Genomic DNA, 17,416 nt, shown 5'->3' with positions numbered 1-17,416 from the left:
CTGATTTGTAGTTTTAAGTTCATTCATAGGAGAATTACTCTATCTCACTTTAAGAAAAAAATATTTTGATTGTGAAAAATTATGCTGCAAATTTTCCCTTTTGCAGAATAATATTGTGGAATTCAGACTTTTGCCAATTAAAAAAAGAAAAAAATAGTGCATGTTCCTTTAATAAGAAACCCTGAATATGTAGTCATTATCATCACCATCATCATTATCTTCATCAAGTGTCGTCTTTGGTCTGAAGGTCCATTGTCAAAGATCTTTGTATTATTTAGCAACTTCTAGTTGTATACCATTTGCCTTTATATTGGTATTATTCCTACAATCCTCTTCTTTTCTAGATATAATTATTACATTACATTGTCTATTTTGCATTTAATGCCATTCCATAATCTTTACAGGTGTGACATAAGGCATCTACCATTCATTTGAGATCCTCTTCTCCTCAGGCACCGCGGAGCAGGGAGGGGGGGGGGGCTAGGAGGCTTTAGCAAAAAATGCCAAATATTAAGTATCAAATTACCAAAAAAGGCTATTCAGTATCATTCAATTGTTTGCGGCCTACTAGTATGTCGGTTTGCCTTGATCTGACAGCTCCCAACCCTAAAAATAACCTGACTTGCACCCCCTGGTCTTATTTCTAGTTTTTAACACCCTTTGAAGCATTCACCTTGTTCACTTTCACTACCCTTTTTAGATCCCTGACATATTTGAATTAAACAAAGACGTAACAAGCCAGGCCGTACTCAAGTCCAAGAAATGAGTGCTAAAACGGCTTTTGTGTGTGAGAATGGGGCGCTAAAGTTGTTTCTAAAAAATGAAGCCTCTTGACATAATCTATGGGCATAAAACAGGGCCGCATTTACGTCTGTTGGGGCCCTGGGCCCAAAGCTGATTGAGGCCCCTTAAAATATACCAAACAATTTGTGTCAAGTGCACTGTACTTGGCTAAACATAATCAACCAACTATAAGACACGAATAATAAACTAGTATCCATTTCACATTTCAATACATTCCCAATAAAACCACCCAACTGCTGAAAACTTTTCGATGAATTTATTGGGGTTTAAAACTTCAAGTACATCAAAATCTGCTGCCATTAAACATAAGGAAAAAACGCGCTACTGTGACATTGTGGACCTTAGTTCACACTTTTATTTACCCTTTTCAGCATAGTGAAATATTTTTCACCAAGGAAACTTCTGTATGGCAAATTGAGCCTTAAACTATGTGCAGTCATTGCACTGGGGAAAGCTCAAGCCAGGGCCACCGATAGTTTCGAAGGTCCTGGTGTAAAAACAAAATACGAGACCCCCTGCGAGCGGAGTGAGCTGAAAATTCTTGTGACCATGCCCTATATTCCATTCTTAAAATGGAGTTCATTGCTTTACGAGGCCCCCTAGCTCTATTCAAACACAAGATTGAAATCAAGAGCACTTTAAAGGCTTTTAAAATTTTGAAGGGGGCCCCCTAATTTTAGGGGGTCCCTGGGCCCGGGCCCATGGGTAAATGTGTCACTGGCATAAAATAAAGGTAGAAACTCGATATTTGGGGCAAAAGCTGATTTTGCTACTTGCATCGTTCAATAGCATTTTAAGCATCTCGAATGGCTTAACTTTAAAGGCTTGTAGGTCGCTCTACCTAGCAGTTCCGTAGTTAAAACTATGCCACTTGGCTATTTTTTACAGCTACTTTATTTGCTTTACTCCAACTTTCGAAAAATTCTGAAAATAACCACTACCAAATGCCGTCTACAAATTAAGGCCCTCTATTAAGAAAAGTTGTTTGGTTATTGTATGTAGCTGGCTAGGATAGTGCTCTAGATTACGTAGACTTTAATTTGATCCGAAAGTGATGCAGGGTAGAATTATACAGATGCGTTCTGCTGATATCTGATCTCATTTGCAGATGACAAAAAAATACGCCTTTTCAATTCCTTGCTTCTAGTGAATAAAGTGCAGAAATAAAAATTACTGATTAGTAACAAAATGAAATGAAATTAGCTTAAGAGCCTGGGCTCATTTTAATTTCATCCCAAGAATGTCTTTCCAGAAATAAAAAAAAGTTTAGTTCAATACGGTGCTTGTCATGACAGACTTCGCGGCCGGTCCAGTCGGTCCACTATTAAGCCTGCATTCTCCAGAAATCTTTTCCAGTAAAGCACAACCTCTTTTTGGGTCGCCCCATCTTCCTTTGAAGTTCATCCACTTCAGATTTCCTCTGTAATGCCTGTGCTTTGAATAGGGGATCAAAACCATCTTTCTCCATGTATCCCAAGCTGTTCCGGTTGATACCAGATCTTGTAGTTTTTCTCCGTTTTTGATTGTTTTGTATGTGATCCTTCCACGTCGTGTCCACATACCGTGAGAACCAACCGCAGAATAGACAATAGGGTGTCCATCTCTTGAAAATGTCAACTTATCGTTACCTGGATGGAACATAAAAATAGCATTGTAAGCTGCAGATTTATTTCAAGATCATCTGAAAGCAATTTGGTATTTGCCTCACGTTTTTTAATAGTTCAACAAACACTTGATTTTTGCAAACACTTTCACATTTTTTAAGCTTATGTAAGCCGAGAAAAGATTGCCACAATTTTAGAAATTCAAAACTGTAGAGTTGTCAAGTGATGACGTCGCAAAAAACCTAGTTTTAGAATTTTTGAAATTTTTTCTTATGACCTGAAAGAGCATCATGAACCAGACCTGTAAATCTGCAAAATCATTTAAATCTGCGAATTGGCTGAGATATACCAAGATGAGCACAAGCTCTCGCCCCATCAAACCCCTGTAATTTGGTCTCAGTTCATAACTTTATGAACCAGGCCAAAATAACAGTAATCCGTTGGCAAACTTCAAATCCTCTGTTGGCCATAGCTCACCCGTTTTTTGACAAATTGAACTGATTCTTCATATATGGGAGTATTTCATGGTGTTCTTTTATATTATGTGGTCAAAATTCGAAAATTCTAAAAATAGTTTTTTGTGACGTCACACTTGAGAACTCTATTGAACACCAGTGAAAAACCTAGATATCAGGTACGTGTTATTACACTCTTTACGCAGGGACGTAACAGAGGCATTTACGCCTCAGAAAAAACTGAGACGGGGCCCGATTTATGAACTGGAAAAAAATGCAATCCTGCATCTTGATAGTATGTAAAACACACTGGCATGATTTGAACATGATAATTTTTCGCTCGACTACTAGGGAAAGCTAAGATACATAACCTTCATTTGAAGAATGTTCTTGAATATGATATGAACTTGTGCAAATTTTTGAATTTTTTTAGATATAATCCAACAAAAAGTTACAATACATATCACTGTCTGCACTACTAACAAGAACTACTTTACAGTACTACTGGGACGAAAACCCCTGGGGAGCAAAAGGTATTAACATATACCCCAAGAGCATTAACATATATATACACATAAATATAAGAATAGGAAATAAAAATACGTTACAGATAAAAGATAGTTACGTGGTTTACATTTTAGATTGAAACTGCCCTATTCAAACCGACTAGTATTGCGGATGAATTGTAGAGTCAAATTGAGAATGTTTCGATTGACGCCATAAGGGGTATTTCTGAACATAGATGTAAAAAAACTTCGGGCCCCTTTTGGTCGGTGACCCTTAGTCATGGAACTGAAAATGCCTCAAACTACGTTACGCCACTGCACATAAAGCCACAAAACTCTCAGACCCTGGAGAATTCACTCCAGTTACCGCTAGTTGGAACTGATCCCGTAGTTTCTTTTGCGCTTCTGTTCAAAAATATGCTCAGAAAATTGGACTAAACTAATAACGTCCTGCTCCAAGGCCACCAAGAATATGAAAATCAATACAGATTTATGATTATAGGCGCCAGAATGGCCGGGCTTCCGGGGTACTTGCCCCGATTACCCCCTCTCTGTCTGCAGCCCTGCGCTGCTCAACACACAAAGTTTAAAAGTAGCACAAAGTTTCCTAAATACAACTGCCTGTGAAAATATAATAGCGAACCCACCTTTAGCAAAGGTCCTTCCATTCCAGCTATATATACCGCCGAAATTATGGGCACCTACATACATCTTTGATGGCCTATTGTTTACCAGACGTACAGTTACATGCTCCCAGTCGCCAACATGATTTCCCATGACAGTGCAACCTCCGAAGCATCTGCCAAACTTTGCACCTCCAATACATACATTCTTGCCTCGATTGTAAGGGAAGAATGCCCAGTAGATGAAATCCCTCACGACATTTTTTCCTTGCCTGAACTGTCTCCACATAGTGTAGATTGGAACATACCTAAAATAAATTACATGGATTTAGCTCCTTGAGATTGGACGGTTGCAATTTGTTTAGTACAGACCGTGATGCATGAATTGTCGCCAAAATGACTTAGGTTCTGTCGAATTTCGGATGCAACCAGTGGCGTTTATTGAGGAACCAGGTTTGCAAGATTGGAGGGGCAAAGAGGACTGGAAAATATTTGCTGACAACACCCTTAAAAATTTGGGAAAACAACCCATTTTGTAAATGAGTTTTGAAAAGCAATGGTATTTTTACGTGGCAATGGTTGGCTAATCAAGCAAAATAATCTTCATATGTAGCTTTTTGTGGCTGAACCTGTTCTGTCTGTTTCCTTCATAAATCCTCTCACGTTTTTATTCTGAATTGTGTATGGCGAGAAAGCTCTATATGTAAAAACTGATTTTCCAAAATTTTGAGCAAACATCTAAAAATAATAGACGTTTCATCTAAAAAACATCTAAAAATCAAAAGTTATAAACGCTCTTTTTGGAGCAAATTCTGCAAAATCCCCGACAAGCGTTTTAGAATTTCAGTTTCTATTTCGTTGGGATGGTTTTTATCGGGAAAATTTTCAGTTTTCTTGAAGGACTTTTATATCTTAACCCCAAAGCAAGGGGAAATTGTTAAACATTCTGTAAATATGAGTGTCCCCTGTAAGCGAAACTAGCAGAAAATTTTGTGACCACGCCTTTAAGATTAGCTTAAATTACATTTCAGAATATTTCTTACTGTCTTTTCCTTGCAGTCTTTTCAAACGATTTAATTTTTTGACATCATCAACAAGGCAAGGCGAGGCCAATTCTCAGCGATTTCTCAGCTGTAAAGGCACCAAAGGCCAGTAACGGGTCACGGTACATTTTAGCAAAATCAATCAAATTTAAAATGTGTTGCGAAAACCCTGCTGATTAGTTTTGTTTATCGGTTGAATCCTAAAACTATCATGCAATGATTTTGCAAAGGTTAGGAAGAAAGAACGAGGATAATAAAGAAGTAAATGGTTAGGGGCTCGAAATAATTTCTTCGCAGCCACATTATAAACAAACGATCTATCTACATAAAATACCTTTTTGATACTGTTGGAGACATGTTTCTATTAAAAAAAACATTCAGGTGAGAATTTAGCCGATTTTTAATGAGAAATCTATCTTCTATCATAGACATTTTCAGTAGCACGCTTACCTTGGATGTGAACCTCTAAAAAAAGGAACTGTCGATGACGGTGTTCGAATTCTGTATTTCGACTTCAGAAAATAGAGTGAGTTTCCATTAGGTAGGTTGTTGGCTCTGGGATTGTGGTTGACCACCTGATAACGGAAGCCGTTGCGTCTTATTAGTCTAACATAACGGAAGAAGAAGTCGACTGACGAAGGATTGTACTGCTCACCAATCCCCAAGAATATCTTGGGTGCCCAGCATCTCGCTTGATTGTATACTAGATAAAACCAAAAAAATGCATTTATCAGTTTAAAGATTATCAGTTTAATCATCATCATCATCATCATCATCATCATCATCATCATCATCATCATCATCATCATCATCATCATCATCATCATCATCATCATCATCATCATCATCATCATCATCATCATCATCATCATCATCATGCTGGCTATCCTAAGGATCATGCTTCGGAAACGATGCTAATTTTGTAGGAAATCCTTCAGTTTCCCTTTGAATGTAATGATTGTGGGACTTGTTCTAATTTGCAATGAGATGTTATTCCAAGTCCATAAATCCTTGTCCAAAAATAGGCCTGATCCCCTGGGAAAAGGATTTTTATTTGATTATCAAAATTATTCAGGAATTGAAATCTACTTACAATTGTTGGAGTTGATACAGGTTCCTGAAAATGAAAAATCAAATTTAGATACAAAGCTCAGTATAAATAACAATCCGCCTATCCAAGGTAAAAGACAACTAGGCGTGAAAACTGAACCATGGAACTTTTTTCAGTTATGATAAGAACAGTTTGCTCAATATTTCATCTTTTTGGAAGAACACTTATTGTTAACACGAAAAAATCATTACGAAAAATAGGAAAAAAATACTTTGTTCCCTACATAGGTAAATCTAATGTGCTATGAATAACATAATTTACCATCTTTGTCTGCCAAAGACGGTGTCGGAATAAAGAACATTCTGTGCAAAAATACCATTAATTATAGTAACTTGTCTATTTCTCGAGAACTTGATATCATTCATAATATCTTAGAAACTTTTTAAATTGCAATCCTAGCATGTTCGGAAAGCCATAGGAGATTCGGTCCTGTAATAAAAGTCGAATCTATTCCAATTTGTCTTAATTTATTATTTGTTTACAACGTTCTTGGTTTTACGGCAAAATACGACCCCAGCAACCAATTCGTTAAAGGAATAAAATTTAGGACACAAAGCAGTTAAAGGCAGTATGCCGCGCGGTTAAATGGCTATTGTTTGTTGAAATTAGAAATTAGAGATTGTCTTCGAAATTAGAAAAGCGTGGCAAATTAGTACAACTGATCAAAAGCAAGTAAGAGACTTCACTGATATATGAATTTAATTCTTCATTTTGGTAAACCAATGATTGGCGCGGCACACTGCCTTTAAGCACAATTTCCTGGCTAATTTAAACAGCACTATTCTATGCTTCCAAGGCAAAACGCAAATTAACGTTGACTGCTTACGACGTGGTGATCCTATTAAGGGGCGTCTTCCTGGATGAAATCTTGATCTTCTGCATGACGGGAAGAACTTTCTTTTCCAATACCTCTTTCTGAAAATTGCTAGCCTTCGTCTTCTTCTCCCGAACCATCTTCTTCTTCTTCTCCTGGACCTTCTTCTCCTGGACCTTCTTCTTCTGGCTCTTCTTCTTCTGGCTCTTCTTCTTCTGGCTCTTCTTCTTCTGGCTCTTCTTCTTCTGGCTCTTCTTCTCCTGGACCTTCTTCTCCTGGACCTTCTTCTTCTTCCTCCCCAGCCTAAAGAAGTGGGTAAACATTGTAGATGTTTGGGTAAAACAGATCTGGGATCGTGAAGTGATTGTGACATTTTCCTAGGGACTTCAAGCCTTAATGCTTGTCAAAGAAAAAATCTTAATGCCTTAACGCTGCGAAGAATCTTTTCGCGCTTTCATGTTGTTTTTTTAGCCAGGGGTGTCGTGGAGTTCGAGACCAAATTTCGAACATTTTTAGAATAAGAAATAAATATACGCGAGCATAATCAGTTCAACTGAAAAAAAGAAGAGCATATTTACCTGGTTTGGGATCATTTTTCACCAAAGTGTCTTTATCTTCTAAACTGCTTTCTGATGGATCTAAAAAAAATATTAGGCTTTCATAAGAGCTATTGTGGGAGCATATTACTATCGTATTTGAAGGAATTCAAACATTTTTTACGTGAACTATAATTTTTACAGCAACTATCCTAGACTGGAAAAGGCTACCGCCATTAAACTCATTTTTTACAAGAAACCGGCTATAAGAAATGAGTACTAGACAGTCAGAAAAAATTAAGAAACTTCAGTACTCGAAGCAAAAAAAATAGGAAACTATCAAATCGTGATAAAACTGAGAACAACAAAATTTTGTAAAATCCAAGAACATGATTGCTCTGTTGGCCTAGAACTTAAGACACAAGGGATAAAAATATACTTCCCACATCTAAATACAGCATCAGAGCGGAAGCGAATCTCTTGGCGTGATAAATAAAGTTCACAAACATTTCATAACATCATTCATGACATCAAAATTAAGAAACTCTTAGGAAACAATGAGTATTGATATTTCATTAAGAAACTGGAGTACTCAACATCGACCTTTGTTTCTTATAAAAAATGAGTGTAGTCGCGATAAAGGCCTATAGTAAAAAGTGCAAATATATAAATGTATAACACCATCAGGGGTGTCTTCCTTGTCTTTGCCGTGAAAATTGAGAGAGGAATAAAACTTTACAACACGCATCGCATTATTTTAAAATATAAAACTAGCTTGTATCACCCCTTACCAGAATCGGATTCAAAGTTAGGGATGTCCAAGGAGTTTTCATCATTCGTGTTTGCATCATCATCATCATCATTTGCATCATCCGCTTCTAAAATAGCAGTAAGAAAATTTTTGAGGCCTTGGTTTTATATTCTACACGATATTCTATACAATATGCAACAACAGTAGTATCAAAATGATTATATCTTGTTTTTGTTTTACATCCTCGAAGAAAGATTATAGGTTAATGTTTTTTGTTACACGATACTTCTTCCAACAAAAACCTGACGCTATGTTTGATTAACCATAGCTTCAGGCCCCAACAGCCAACATATTACAGATTGGGGAGGGGTTGCGAAAAATGTTTTTTTGGAGGGCTAAAAATACTAAGAGCCAACAGCAATACGTTTAATTGATTGATCTTAGGTACATTTTGAAAAATTATTAGGCCCCTCTGTCAACCAGCTTCAGTAGTCCCAGTCTACAAGAAGTGTCTTTATTTGATAGTGATAGTATTAACAAGTGGAAAGGAACTCCAAATTCGCTATTTGCTCGCTCAAGAGAGATAAGTAAATAAAAGAGATGTTTGCTGGCATAATACATAGGGCACGGGAAAAAACTCCTGATACAAAACCTATTAATTCAATTTTCTGAATACTTTACCCAACAGTTTTACCTGTTCATGATTGAAAATACAAGGCCTTCGCCAAGAATTTGAAAGTGGGGGGGGGGGAGGCTTGCAAAAGTAGGGGACCAAGGCTTTTCCCTTTTACTGCATCTCTAAAACTACTTGCTTCGCAAAAAGGTGGGGGCCATTGCCCATGCCCTGCCCCCCCCCCCCCCCCGTGGCATGAACCATTAACTATATTAAATATTGTTGTGTTTCTAGAATGAAACAACAATTCAAATGCTCTACATAGTTCAAGAAGCATATGGCAAGTGTGACTAGTTGAAACTAGAACCAACTTACCTAGCTCTTTGTTGTGCTCAAGGCTATCCGCTTCAGTATTTGAAATACTGCTCGGTTCTGATGAAGGAAATAATCACTGTCATTCATATTTAATTTATCCTAAGAAATTAAGAAAGAAATCTGGAATAATCTGAAAGAACAGCATAAAATAACTATTAATATGCAAAATCAGTTAAATATGTTCAAAATTTAGCGAGATATGGTCAATAAAAGTTTGCTTACGGATTACAGTTATTCTGGCCTGATTCATGAAGTTATGAACCAAGAAAAAATTACAGAGGTTAGATTGGGATGGGAAAGAGCCTGTTTTCATATGGCCATTTCTCAGCCAATTTTTGATACATTCAATTGATTTTGCATAATCAGAGGTCTATCATAATTACTTTTGGATTTACATTGTCAAAATTGAAAAGTTGCAAAAATATATTTTTGTGACGTCATCACGTCGGAACTCTACGTGAAAAATAGGCATGAGCGCAGTGCATAACTGAGGATATTTGTTTAGTTATGGTTTTACATTTGACCATTTGTTTGGAGAAATAGTACATAGCTTTTTTCACAACCGTGGAATAAAGGAACTAAACAACTAGAAAATATTATTTTAGAGTTCTAAACTTGGGGGGGGGGCAAGCTCTATTGTTGTGCAAAAAGATATGGAGGCCATGCACCCCGATCCCCTCCTTTGTTGAAGACCCTGTGATTGATGATAAAATTGCCCTCTAAAACGCCTGAAAACGCCTCTTTTAGAAAATACTTGCTTATTTCTACTGAAGTTTTATAAACAGTCTGGTTCAGAGAATTTATCAATAGCCAAAGATATAGATAAAATTAGCTTGGGGATAAGAAAATATCAAGAAAAACATATAGAAAATGAATTGCTACTAAAAGGGTTCCCAGTAGAAAAAATTGTGCCAAGTACCCATTTTAGTTATTTTGGTACAATTTTGCATCATTCCCGAACAGATCATGTTGGCGTTGTTGACTCCATGCATCAGAAAAACAACCTTTACTCATTCACAAATAAGCAAAATTCCTCTGGCATAAGAGAAAGCAATACATAACAATGTACGTGGGATTAATCAAGTTTTCCTTTCAAAATGTTTTCTTTTGAAATGAAATGTTGATCAAAACATGTTGATCTCCCACTAGCTCACACTAGACACGCCTTTTTGCCGCTGCCCAAATAAGGTTCACATTTTTGATGAATTGGATAGGCATAGCGTTTTTTGGGCAATGCGTCAAGAGTCAAGATGCGGTTAGTTGGATTTATCCAACTTTTTGCAATGTGCCGCATCAGAACCAGGCTACCGAGTACATTTTGGCAGCATTACACTGAGTTAATGCGATCAGAACATTTTAGGATTGTTAATATTTGAATTTCAGCAATTACAAAGCAACTTCAGCTGTAAAACTATTAGTTTTATGGAAGTTCTAAAATAAGTTTTTGTGGTCACGTAGTTGACTCAACCTTTAGAAACACTGAATCGAACTGGTCTGTGCTTCAACTGGATCCACTTCTTGATAACAGATAAGTTCTGTGAAAAGTATTTCTCGCACGAAATTGGCGTAAGAGATTGTAGACGATCCTGGAGAATTGTGCTTCGCAGTTTCAGAGACAGTGCCATAAAATTAAGACTGGGGGGCTAACAAACACGTTTAGTGACATAGGAGGACCCAGCCACCACGGATGGGTCCGACGCGAAAGAAATTTTTTAGAATCAAGCCTTCAAGAGTGGCTAAAAATGCATCTCCCAGACTAAAATTGTCTCTGCTTTTGTCAAATTTCTTGGGATTAATCTTCTTCAATGATGTCCCTAAAAATCCTCTTCTAGATCAACGGAAAAACTAAACTGCAGAACTTTTTAATATCTTTGAATGTTTTTAAAAATTACCTGAAGGACAATTTTTCGTCTGAGAATATAAAAAAGATTATCTCCCCGTCAAAATCCCAATTTTACCGACTAAAATCCCAATTTTACCGACTAAAGCACAAATCCTTGTTCTTGGGGGGGGGGGTGTTACACCCTCCCACACCCCCTCATGGGACCAGCCTTGATCAGAACAATAAGAGAGTTTTGTAAGCAAGCTATTCTTCTCTCTTTGAAAACGCCAATATCGCTAAAGAAACACTGTTTCGTACAAATATTCTCGAACTGTAAAGTATGGTCACACAGAATTTTGTCGACCAAATAAAGATAGAACATATGTTAAATGAAATAAATCTACAGCGAGTTTTCAAATTCGTGAGCGGGAGACCTAAACTGAAATCAAGTCCAATACCACTGCCATTGATTGCGCTACGCAAGGATCCCATAATGCATTTTCAGACAGTCTGAAAATCAACTATGGTTAATCCATAGAAGTTTACTGGCATTGTTTGGATTGCTGCCTGGATAATTTGTACCCTCGCAAAGGCTCATTGTTAGCAATGAGTCTTTAAAAACCATTCTTGAAAAACGCCGTGTGACGCACCGCTTCTATTGAGAAACGCTGTCTGATGCGCCGCTTCTAGTGTGAATTCAGCTTTAGGTTATTCAATATTTGATACCGAATTTGTAAAAGCAAGGCAATTTGGAGGTATCTTGAAAGAAAAGTTCAAAGGGATCAAGGCACAAACAAGATAACAATTTTGTTTACTGCTATCACTTTTGGCCTTCCAGTTATGAAGAGGTTGCTCTTAAAAGGAGAGGCTCTTTTCTAAACCAAACCTTTTTTGGATAAATAGCCCTTGTTCTAAATTCTATCAAAAAGAAAATTATCAGCCAAAATTCCGCTTGTCCGAAATGGTAAGAACAGCTCCAATCACCCTTGAGGTGAAAGAAGGAAGTCTGCTATAAAAGATATCAAACAGCATTTTTGAAACAGGGTGTGGCCAGTTGGAATAATTGTCAGATTACCTTCTTGTCTTTCGTTTTGGTCTGAAATCAATCTGACGAAAGCCCTTATTTTAAGCAATGTAACTGTCACGATACCCCCTTTTTCTTCATTTATTTAGATATTTTTTTTCTATTCTAGTTTAGCCGCTCTTTCCGAATCAGTTTAGACCCTGTTTACACGGGAGAGACGGGATCGATCAGTTTAGACCCCGTTTACACGAGACGGGATCGATTCCAAACTGGATCGATCCCAAACTGGAACGCTTACCAAAGCGAACCCAAATAAGCACGGATAGCGGATCGATCCCGAGCGTTCCCGTGTAAACGGAAGGCCGATCCGTACCAGTTTGGGATCGATCCCGGCCTGGATCGATCCCGTGTAAACAGGGTCTTAATGACTAACTTTTATTACATCTTTTCAGCTCTACCTACGTCTTACCCTAGTTTTCATTCCTTTTCGGTATCTACTTTTAGTATATGACTCGGCTGTTTTTCTTACATTGTATCGTCGCTCAAGCTTATATCATGTTAGTCACTTCTCCTGTTTTTCTAAAATATTATTGGCTAAGTTCATCACGTGTTTCCGCGTAGCTTTTTATTCAAACAGTAGTTTGTAATTAGAATTTAACTTGTGTTCCATGTCTCACTGGAGTCATGTTTATTGTTCATTGAATGAAAATGTTAATGTGAAACCTGTACTTTTCTATACCGCTCGAGCTTGACTGCCCTTCACATAACACCCGAAAATTATCGAACCTCTGTAGATGAGTTTTAGCAATAATGACTCTTACCATTTAGTTCGAGCTCGTCACCTTGTGACTCTTCCTGGTATTCAACATTGTCAAGCTCATCAACGGGATCACCTGAAAAAAGGTTTCTGCATTAGGTCTGCTATTTTGATACTTTCTAAAAATGAGGAGCCTGTTGGGAACTTCATAACCCAACACTCCGCTGGTTACACTGTTAAGCAGCGACAAAGAAGAAGTCAAATTTTATCTCAAACATCTTTTCTGGCAATCAATTTACACTCGTGTTAGTTCAAACTCTACTCGTAACTACTGATGCGAAAAACATAACACATGAAACGTAGTTAATTGTATTATAACCCCTCTGTGAATAATATCAACTCTCCGTTATGGTAACATGGTATAATTAGTTAGTAACATAAAACAAAAATTATGCATTAACAATAATTGGTTGCTAGACGCATCCAACCTCGCAGCATTCCACAACAGAGCCTAGTTTTTAAAATGTCTTTCGCGCTTCTTCATTTACCTCAAATGAATAACTGTGACAGGCTGCGATTCGGATTGTCTTAATTATTACATTTCTAATAATTTTTTAACGAAATGGGCATAAAAATATGAACATACCCTTGGCTATTGCAATCAAAGCTATGCCGAGGACGACTGCCAAAGCGACCGACCTCATCCTGAATTGTCGTTGCCTAAAAGAGGAAAAATAGAAACTTAGGCGTGTCTGTGAATAATGTGCTTAATGCAGAGATGCTATAAAAATGTGGATTTTTTGCACTTTAAAGCACGTGTTGTGGTGTGGCTTCCTTCTGATAGCCCTTTCTATCGGATGTCTCTTCCTATCGGACCACGAGTAAATTCTCTTTTTAAAGTTTCTTCTAAAATAGCTTCATAATAAAATGAAATCGGACCAAGTTATGCTGAAATCTTATGTTCTTCTTTAAAACAACTTCGATTAAAAAGCTAGTTTAAGGAAATTAGGTACCATTGATATGAAGAATTCTTGATATGCTGTTATTTGTTTTTGCGAATTGACCTACTTCTCCTTACCCGTCACCAATACCCTTAAAGGTAATGTGTCCAGCCTAAGCAAGCGACTCTGGGGGGGGGGGGGGGGGAGGTTTAGAGACATACGATTTTTCATGTCATCGCCCCAGCCATTACGGCCGTTCCGTTTATCTATCCTACTGCGAAGTTAGCTTTTCATATGAGCAGTTTTGCATCGCAAGAATACTAACCAATCGCAAACTGTTATTTTGATGGGTGGCTTGACAAGTTGGGTATACGCATTCCTTTTATATGGACACATTACCTTTAAATAGTTGCGTTGCACAAAAACAACAATTATCTGAGGACTGCACTAAAACAAGTCAACACGAAAAACATACCTCGTACTGCACTTCAGGTGTTGTTCACTCCTAGAGCAATGTGGCAACTGGGAAAAACAAGCTCCTCGCAGCTTTTTATAATCTTCTAATCACAAGAGCCTTTTCAATGCCATTTCAATCGCCTTTATGAGGTACAGACATAAAGATATGGGTGCAGATCATTTGTAAAGCCGATTGAAAAATTGTCGGTAATTAAACCAGTAATGGGAGCCTCCTCAAAAGAGCAATAAATTACCTTCCCGTCAATAGAGTTGTCAAATGATAACGACACAAAAATCTTTTTTTAGAAGTTTTGAAATTTGTTTCCATAACCTAAAAGAACATCCTGAAATACCTCTAAATCTGCAAAATAAGTAAAAGGTATCACAAATTGGCTGAGATATGACCAGATGAGCACAAGATCTTGCCCCATCAAACCTCTGTAATTTGGTCTCAGTTCATAACTTTATGAACTGTAGGCAGGGCTATGGCTGTGAAAATCTGATTTCTCACCTAACCGAGATGATCTCGATGGTTTTATATACTTTAGAGTATGGAGATTCAGAATCCAAGATGGGACCAAAAATATTATATACTATGCTTTACACTAATAAGTCATAATAATCATCATAATGCACCTGTATAGTGCAACAGCAATGACGAAAAAGCAGTTTATTTACAGAGCGACTCTATACCTGGTAGTTGCAAGCTTTTTTACAAGTAATGAAACAGGATTTTCTAGAAAATAATATTTGAAAGCTAATGTCGGAGAACCTTCCACTGCGCAGCATTTTCCCACACTTTTTCTTTAGAAATGGTGTAGATATATAGGGTATTGTTTAGGTGTCTTTAATTACAGTTCTGTTTCTTTAGTTTTCGCAGTCAACACAATCGTTGCTGAGGTAGTGTGTAAGCGTATTGAACTTATTGCAATATGACTAATCCCAGTAACATTATTCTTATTTCTGATTGGTAGCTTAGGTGTAATTTACTCCAAACCTGTTTGTTGGTTTTGTTGTTGATCGTAGTTGGTTGTTGAGTTGATGTAGGAAAGAATGCACGGTTTTATCGATTGATAATATCTTACGGTTTATCCAGCAGGGTTGGTATATTGGCTTTTTTTCAGTAAAATTCCAGGAATTTGGTTTTTTCGAACTTGTTTGGCTTCAGAAATTCCTTTTGGCTTAAAGTCATTTTTTAGCTTAATTTTGGCTTTTTCCCACAAGTACAGGCATAAGTACTTATTTCCTACCTTCTTTCTTTTCTCATCATTCTAACAGTAATTTACAATTCAAGCAGTTAATGCATATATTTTACTGTGATTTTTACACTTTGTTGAACATCTGTGATTTTATCCACCTTGTCCGATTGCTACGTTGTTTTCGCTTTATTCTTCATTCTTTCTGTCTGTTGAAGCAGGGTTTAATGACCGCGATGCGAAAAGGGGAAGGGGGACTTGGAGGAGATTGTGTCGTATGGACTGACCTTGTACTTCATCTAAATCCGATGATAAAATGTTGAGGGAAGGGTAAATATTCTGAGAGCAAAAACTGCTAAGCCTAAAATTTTCTGTTTGCTCCCCTTTTGCTTTGTTTTAATTTTACTAAAAATGGATTCCCTTACATATATGTACATCATGTGTTAGAATTTTATGAATACAATGAAAAAGTGTTCCATCAGTCAGTTGAAGAATACCTAAGCATTTTCACAAGAGTGGAAAATTTAAGCCGTGGGTAAAGCAATATGTAAGGCTTAAAAGGGGTCAAGCACCCTAAAGATTGAACAAAATATGTTACTTCTAGCCTCGTTTACAACTTGAAATTTTCTATTGTTTTGCTGCCTCGTTTACATTTTGGCTAAATTTGGCTTTTTCCAACATTGATTTGGCTTGAAGCCACAAAAAAAACTATCAACCCTGTTATCCAGCCTTTTTATTGAGTTTTACTCTCATTACGTGATAAAGAATCAAAGAATGCATGGGGTGGGATTCACCTCAGCTAATTCCATTCCAGTGTTGAGCTAGAAGTCTTCTCTTTGCTTCTTGGTATAATTACGTGCGCGTTGGTAGTGAAAATTTCGTTGCAGCCTTAGCTTCCCTAATTCCTGCCGGCAGTTCATCGAGGAGTTCTGCCACATCTTTCCTGGAACTTTTTGAAGCACAAGACGATCTATTTAGCGTCACAGAAATGGCTGTTACTGGTTTGTGGTATTTTCTTTAAGCCACACTTGAGTGTTTTGGTGATCATGTATGTACTTAAATGAATGCTTCATCAGATACCAGTTTCTACGTTCCTTCACTGGCAACCAGTCAATTGTACCACTTCTTTCTCTCTGGCGTATCAGCCTAGTAGAATATCTGTATTTTTTAGCTTTTTGCAATCATTATAGGAGTCTCAACGGAAGAGGTCAAAGAGGAACGTCAGTATAGTCCAAATTGGACATAGCGAGAAGTTCAGCAGCTTGTCTCTATAATTTTAATGGAACGAGTTTTCTCTGATTTTCGCTATCATGGACATGGTATAGATCCATGAAGATGTTACACTGGCTATATGGTAGTTCCATGATAGATGATCGCTCAATATTGCAGCAAGCAATTTACTAAGTGTTCTTGTTCAAGACCTATTCCCCCAGTCTGTAGAACTAAATTATAGTCTTGAAGACTGTGTTGCTTTGAAATATGTTTTGTACACAAAACCATAAACTTTGTCGTATTTCGGTTTAGAACGAGATTTGTGGATGAAGACCAAGAAATATACTTTAAAAGGTGTTCATTCAAGGCACGGTCAAAGATGGATATATATCGTTTGGACTTCCAGAAGCATTTGATTTTCTATCACCCACTGGAACAAATTGGAACAAATCCAAGTAGCTTAAAAACAACTTAAGAAAAAATGAAGAAAAAGCGATGAATCAATGCTTCAATGCTTGTGTATCAATGCTTCTTTCTTTAATTGAATGGTCTTGAAATGTCCACTAGACCCATTTAGGGAACTACACTTTTTCCCAAAGCTTACATTCTGCTTCTTCTTTTTCGAATTCTACTTCTTTCCACTGCCTTGTCCCTCCAGGGCTTTGGTGGTCATGTTTTTCGATCTTGCCTCATCTTTTGATAATTACAACATCACTTAATCTCTTCTGCCAGCTTTAAGTTCCAATTTAAATCTAAAAAGTATTTCTGGCTTT

General features: G+C 37.3%; 1 protein-coding gene across 1 annotated transcript; it reads right to left on the bottom strand.

Moving 5' to 3' along the window:
• Positions 1–1,930: 1,930 nt before the first annotated feature.
• Positions 1,931–14,339, bottom strand: LOC135691790 (uncharacterized). The gene is made up of 11 exons (XM_065209764.2): positions 14,255–14,339; positions 13,485–13,558; positions 12,903–12,974; positions 9,236–9,292; positions 8,288–8,374; positions 7,539–7,598; positions 6,973–7,263; positions 6,129–6,152; positions 5,486–5,738; positions 4,017–4,300; positions 1,931–2,432 (listed from the first exon to the last, which is right to left on the bottom strand). Exons 2-11 carry the CDS (start codon positions 13,540–13,542, stop codon positions 2,071–2,073), a joined length of 1,548 nt encoding a protein of 515 aa, XP_065065836.2. The 5' UTR covers positions 13,543–13,558; positions 14,255–14,339; the 3' UTR covers positions 1,931–2,070.
• Between the last annotated feature and the right edge of the window lie 3,077 nt (positions 14,340–17,416).

This window comes from Rhopilema esculentum, chromosome 13, assembly GCF_057945365.1.
Source record: "Rhopilema esculentum isolate cy_ngs chromosome 13, ASM5794536v1, whole genome shotgun sequence".
NCBI lineage: Eukaryota > Metazoa > Cnidaria > Scyphozoa > Rhizostomeae > Rhizostomatidae > Rhopilema > Rhopilema esculentum.
This window is presented reverse-complemented; position numbering and strand designations above follow the sequence as displayed.

Bases quoted from the DNA above. Each gene is read 5' to 3' on its own strand.
- LOC135691790 (XM_065209764.2), bottom strand. From the start codon at position 13,542: ATGAGGTCGGTCGCTTTGGCAGTCGTCCTCGGCATAGCTTTGATTGCA. The intron at 8,375-9,235 runs GTAAGTTGGTTC...CTGCTATTTTAG, and splicing joins TGAGCACAACAAAGAGCTAG to AAGCGGATGATGCAAATGAT. The intron at 2,433-4,016 runs GTGGGTTCGCTA...TGTTCCATCCAG, and splicing joins TGGAAGGACCTTTGCTAAAG to GTAACGATAAGTTGACATTT.